This window comes from Lactuca serriola, chromosome 5, assembly GCF_051521515.1.
Source record: "Lactuca serriola cultivar US96UC23 chromosome 5, Lser_US96UC23_V15, whole genome shotgun sequence".
In the NCBI taxonomy this organism is placed as follows: domain Eukaryota; kingdom Viridiplantae; phylum Streptophyta; class Magnoliopsida; order Asterales; family Asteraceae; genus Lactuca; species Lactuca serriola.
The window spans coordinates 314300399-314307062 of record NC_136412.1 but is presented as its reverse complement, the minus strand read 5'-3'; the positions used below and the strand labels follow the sequence as shown (position 1 = coordinate 314307062).

Below are 6664 nucleotides of genomic sequence, written 5' to 3'. Positions count from 1 at the left end.
AATATAATATTTGTTCAACTTAATTTCTAAATATCATATTACTCTTTATAAAATTTTAAAATATCTTATGTCTTTTTAAAATATTACATATGACATTTTTAAATATCAAAATATTAATGAGAATATCTAAAAGATCATTTATTTACAACATGACAATATTCAACAACAAAAACTAAGCAATCAATGCACATTCCATGAAAAGGATTGGCGATAAAACGTTTTGTTTGTCAAAAGACCGACTTTCCAACAATTTAAAAGTAGTTTTATTATTATATACGTATGAATAATATAGTTAAAATTTTTAATTATTATTAATGATTATAAAATATTAAGTTTAAATTTTTTTTGGATAAATATGATATTTTAAAGGTTTCTAAACGGTTAACAAATATAATAATTTGATATTTAAGGGCATATATGAAATTCTCCATAAAAAAATAAAATAATGGTCAAAAGAAAAAAGAAAAAAAAAACTCAAGTCGACTAAATATGTTCGTAGGATAAAATTTATTATTCTTATAAATCGTTAAACCTAAGTGAACTATAAACTTGAGAACTTAAGCTAGTTAACATGATTCTTATGCACCTATATATCCTTTAGCCCTAACCCTTTTGTACGATGGCACCATCTTTATCTCATACATATATTTCTGCATCAACTAACAAAAACTGATGCCAAATTCATCTCTTACATTACAATTTTACAACCTACTAACTCTAGAATCTCTTCCTAAACATGATTCTATTTACAATAAGTTCTTAACAGTTAACTCAAGTTATTCATTCCAATGGCTTAGTGGGCCAAAGGGCTTTCCAGACCAAGATCTCATGATCATTGTAAAGCTTTCTGATTCCTGCATAAAATCCATCTTCTTCATTGCCTACTTCACGATGATCCTTTCTATCTATCACCACTTCCCTCCATCTTGATCCCAAGCCATACTGTTTGAACTCCAACATCACTGTGTCTATAGGAATTCAAATAAATTTCCATATAAATATTATTTTATGTTATAACAAGTAAACACAATATAGAAGAAATCATCTTGTTGTGATTTAGGTGAAACTGTTTTTTCTGTTGTTGACTCCGTCTTTTTCCATTTTTTTTTTCGTTGGAAACTATCTATATTGGTCACCTAAAACTTACTTGAAGCTCAATCTTTTTGAATTCAAATGAATTTGGTCAACTTTCAAAGACACTTGTTCCATTATTTGGTACAACAATATCATGATAGGTTTTAACTTTTCATTGTGTTGTAATTAAAGGAACATAACTGCGTTTATTGGACAATTTTAACGATAAAAAGGTGGTCGAAATAGGATAAAAGTGTACCCGTTAATCATAAACAATTAAATACACTCCTAGTCTAATGGCTTTTCTATGTTAAAGTAAGAATCTAATGTGCATATAATTGTTGGTGACAAAAAAAAGGAGGAGCACCACATTCATACTATAATAATATAATATTTATCCTTAATTATAAATTTCTTGAAAAGCACATCATATTTTTGGACCACCACCAATGCGTGACGTATCCTAAAAAGACCTAGAAGGTGCACCAAAACTATAACCTAGGTGATTTTTTTTTTTACCATGAGGTAAATACTATAAATCAAACTATATGAACAAGAATTTATATTTTTTATTAACTTAATTTAATAAATATAAATTAAGAAAAATTGTGACCACAAGCCAAAAGGTGGGAAGACTCACCACTACGATGACATTGGCAATAAAGCTTGTTTCCGTCACATGATTCTAAGTGGCCAACAACACCATACCACCAACCTACAATACATAATCAAAGTACAAGTGGTTAAGCAAAGGGTACAAGCATCTAAAGCAAACATAGCTATGTTTCTTTATTTTCCTCACATTAAGTGCTGAATGGATAGATCATGTATGTCTTATAGGAAGTGATGTCAAATAGAAAATGATAGTTTATTCGAAAAGTATTTTAAATATAAGTAATTGAAATTGTAACGAACCATAAGGGAACTCTTTCGATTTCCTCCATTGAATCTCAAAGTGATCTCCTGGATGTAAATCAGTCAAACAAGAAGAGACATGAAGATCATATGGTGATGAATCAACTACTGGCGATCTAAGCCTTTCCCATTTGATATTTTCCTCGGTTGTTGGCCTACCGTGTGCCAAGTATCTACATAACCCCACAATCCATTAACTTCACGAATATCAAGAAATTTAAAATAAAGAAGATCGTTTTATTGGATATCATCACTTTCGTTGCAAATTAGAAATAAAGAAAAGCATAATCTGAGTTGGGTTTTGTAGAACATGGTCGTAATCGAACAAAAGATTGAAGCTTTTACCTGGCCTTGAAACTATCGGAGTTGGAATCGTAGCTAACTTTTGCATCATAACAAGACAATAAAAACCCAACATTTCCATTCTGCAATTCAAACATCATACATGTATATATCAGAAACCTTCGATGTACAATTGGATCAAAGAACCTTTTAGAGTTGACATGGTCAACTACTTAGTTTTTTAAATTCAAAATTGATGTAAAGTTTTAAGGTTTTCGAGAAATGTAAAATTGTAAATGAAAGTTTGTAGTAAGTGATTGTGGCATAATAAGAATGTTGTGGAAATTTGGAACGAAATCCAAGTCAATTTTTCGTTTTAGATGTACTATGTTTGACACGAAAAAAGTCAAAGTGCTTAATTTTGGGCTGAATTAATTACCTCTCTGTTGTAAACTTGAGCAGGGAAAGAAAAGTTTCCGGTTTCAAGTGAGAGATACCAAGCCATGATCGAATCGACAGGCAAACAAATACGGGTGTTGTTCAATTTCACATTTTTCTTCCACCAGAAACCAGTAGTGAAAACCCGAAAATACCCTTTTCCATTTGATGAAGACAAGAGGGTTTGCTTCTTTTTGGTGTCAATGTAGGCTTGCCATTCTTTATATACAGAATCACCCATCAAAATCTTACCCCATTTCTGGTTCAAGTGTCTCTCCCAGAGATGATCTTGTGTGCACATAGCCCGAAAAGACCTGGATACCCCTGACATACTTGTTAATCCGGCAGGAGAAAGCTTCTCAAGAATGCATTCCAAGGGCAAATCTGGCAGATCAGATAAGCAAACAACATCTTTCTTCTTATTCTTTTCTAAAGTCTCTGTTTTCGAACTGATGACACTATTTTTCATTCGATCAAGAGGACAGAGACTGAGAGAAATCATGATTGTTCTTAACAGGTGCTTAAAAAAACATTGAAATGAATAAGAACCCACTTCGAAGTTCCAAGATGGGAATGTTTTGAGGAAGGAGAACCTTGATAGAATAATTAAACAGAAACAAGAAACCAGAAAGAAAAACATTTTGAAAACGAGAGAAAGAAGAGAGAGAAAGAAAGGGGAATTGAGTGGAGAAAACAGAGAGTGCAAATGAATTTGGGTGAGAATGAGATTGCAGACGCAATTTATATACCACTCTGGAGTCTGGATTGTCACATGACACCACAGCAGAAGGCAGATCATTATTTATCTTACGACATACAACGAAGAGACACATCATTTCCTTTTATTTACTTCTTTACATACAGACAAAATTGTGTATTATTAGATACATTGATATATTTTTATTTTTTCTTTGTTAAATTTATTGTTTTGTTGTTAAATTTATTGTTTTGTTATCTGCAAAGTTCTAAAAAGTTTGGTTGGTTCAAAACTGTGGCGTCACGTTTTAATAAAGTCACGTTTTAATAAAATGTCTTTTTAAATCATATACTAGTATAAAAATAAATTTGAATATATGTAAAATTCCTTCATGATAAATGAAATTTTTTTTTGACATATTTATCGTTATACCACATGTTATTTTATAGTAAATTTAGATTAAATTATATTCATGTGTCATTTTATAGTTTATTTTTTTTATTTTATTAAATTTCATATAATATTTAAATGTAATAATAAATGTATATCTAATTCATTAATGTAATTTTCCTTATAATTTTTAAAATTTTAAATTGAATCTAATTATTTTAGTTGTTTATTTATTTAAATTATTAATTTAAATTTAAAAGATAAATAAACACTTCAATTTTAATAATTAATACTTTATTTTATTTTTTATAAATTTAAATTTTTTAAATTGTTAGATCTTTATGTTTGTTTGTTTTCTTTAAATAAACTAATTTAATACATAGTCTCACAACTAGTAAATAAACACTTAAATTTTTTTTTTAAATAAAGTAATATATATATATATATATATATATATATATATATATATATATATTCTGCCTTAAGTCACGATTTACAAACAACTTGACTTGCTACGGTTTATAGAAGCTTGAGGCTTGCATAATGTTATTTAGAATCTTGGTTATTCTTTATTAAAATAAATAAATATTGCTCAGATGGTAACAAACTATTGATTTTGTTTATATTTAGTATTTTTATTTGTTGTTTTTTTTTTTTTTTTTTTTTGTAAATCATATATCATCAAAACTTATTGAAACTAGGGATAATCATTAGAACCATCGGAACCGAAGCTGGACCGGAACCAAATCGAAACTGGAATCGGATTTAATAAAACGGTTCGTTTAGCGGTTCTCTACTTATAGCAAAACCGGTCCCGGTTCCAAAATCGGCTCGGTTCCACGAAAAAATGGAACCGGTTTATAAAATTTCCAACGACTTTACGGATTATTGATGGCCGTTAGGGCAAGGCAGATGCGCCTGTTTTGAGGAGTTGGGCTTTTCAACTGACAGCCGAAGAGGCTCGTGCAACACCAGATGTGGTGACGGGTATGTATCTTCTCCTTATCTCTTTATTTATGTCGATTTTCTGCTTATATTTGTGCGTTTTATTTTAGGATTGTTCCTTGTGAACGGTTTCTCTGCCTTGGTATTGTTTGATTCTGGGGCTACCCGATCTTTCGTATCTCTTATGCTCAACAAAAGGTTTGTCGAGTATCCGAGGGAGATGGATTGTCCATTAGAGGTTGAGATTGCTGATGATCGTCCTGTGCGATTATCTAAGGTTCATCGGGGTTTGTCCTGGAGTTTTTCAACGAGCGGTATCCGATTGGTTTCGTCTTGTGATGCAGAGGGGTCGCGTTATTGCTTACACTTCGAGCCAGCTGAAGCCTTATGAGGCGAACTATCCCGTACATGATTTAGAGTTGGCGGTTGTGGTGTTCGCCCTTAATATTTGGCGGCATTATCTTTATGGGGTCTATTAGACTATCTACACGGATCACAAGAGCCTGAGGTATTTGATGGATCAACCAAATCTGAACACGGGGCGGCGTAGGTGGTTGGATGTGGTTAAGGATTATGATTGTAAGATCCTTTACCATCCAGGGAAGGCCAGTATGGTGGCTGATGCTCTTAGCCGTAAGGCGGTCGCGACTCCGACCAGGGATATGTGTTTAAGGATGACAGTGACTACTCCCATCTTGGAGTAGATTCGAGAGGCTCAGGTTGAAGCTTTGAAGGAAAAGCACCGAAAGAGTGAGCGCACCGTGGTTTAGGTGGATTGCTTTGATTATGATAGCCGAGGGTTATTAACTCTCCATCGGAAGGTGTGGGTTCCTTAATGGGGTGGTTCACGGCAAGTTTTGATGGAAGAGGCACATCCCAGAGCGACAAAGATGTATAGATATCTCTGTCCCAATTTTGGTGGCCATGTATGAAGGGGTGTAGCTTGGTATGTGGTGACCTCAGGACAAGATGTAGCCGTTAGATATTCTCGTTTAGAAATGGGAAGATATCACCATGTATTTTATCACGAAATTGCCACAGACAGCGCGCTGAGTGGATTCGATATGGGTCATCGTGGATCGACTAACCAAGAGCGTGCATTTCATTTTAGGAGAGTATCTCTGCCGAGAAGTTGGCCGGTGTTTACATCAGGGAGGTTGTGGCACGGCTTGGGGTGCAAGTTTTAGTGGTTTTAGACAGGGATGTCCAATTTACTCTTAGGTTTTGGCAGAGGTTTCATGAGGATTTGGGTACTCGTATGCATTTCAACACGACTTTCCACTCGCAGAATGACAGACAAAGTGAGCGTAGTATCCAAACCTTGGAGGATATTCTTTGGGCATGTGTATTGGGCTTCGGTGAGAGTTGGGATATGTATCTCCCTTTGGCGGAGTTTTCATATAACAACATTATCATGTCAACATTGATCGACCTCCTTTTGAGATGCTCTATGGGAGGAACTGTAGGACCCCGATATGTTGGGGTGAGGTCGGTCAGTGAGTCATGGGGAGTAACGAAGTAGTACTCAAGACTACCGAGTGGATTCAGCAGGTTCGGGGTAGACTTCCGACAACACAAAGTTGGAAGAAGAGATATGCCGACAAGTGCCACTTAGACCTGGAGTACTAGGTTAGGGATATGGTCATCCTGAAGGTGTCGCCTTGGAAAGGTGTCATCCGATTCAGGAAGAGGGGCAAGTTGGGCCCCAGGAACATCGTTCCTTTCAGGGTTTTGGCTCGGGTGGGATGGGTTGCTAATCAATTGGATCTACCAAAGGAGCTTAGTCAGATCCATAACACGTTTCATGTTTCTCAGCTGTGGAAATGTTTGGTTGATGATTCCGCAGTGGTCCTATTGGAGGATATTTAGGTGGATGATCATTTGAATTATATTGAGAGGCCGGTGGTGATTCTTGATAGGAAG

General features: G+C 34.4%; 1 protein-coding gene across 1 annotated transcript; it reads right to left on the bottom strand.

Moving 5' to 3' along the window:
• Nucleotides 1-479: 479 nt before the first annotated feature.
• LOC145054994 (F-box protein At2g26850-like) lies at nt 480-3496 on the bottom strand. The gene is made up of 5 exons (XM_079003274.1): nt 2711-3496; nt 2335-2414; nt 1990-2162; nt 1715-1789; nt 480-968 (listed from the first exon to the last, which is right to left on the bottom strand). The coding sequence occupies exons 1-5, from the start codon at nt 3347-3349 to the stop codon at nt 781-783; spliced, it is 1155 nt and encodes a 384-aa protein (XP_078859400.1). The 5' UTR covers nt 3350-3496; the 3' UTR covers nt 480-780.
• Between the last annotated feature and the right edge of the window lie 3168 nt (nt 3497-6664).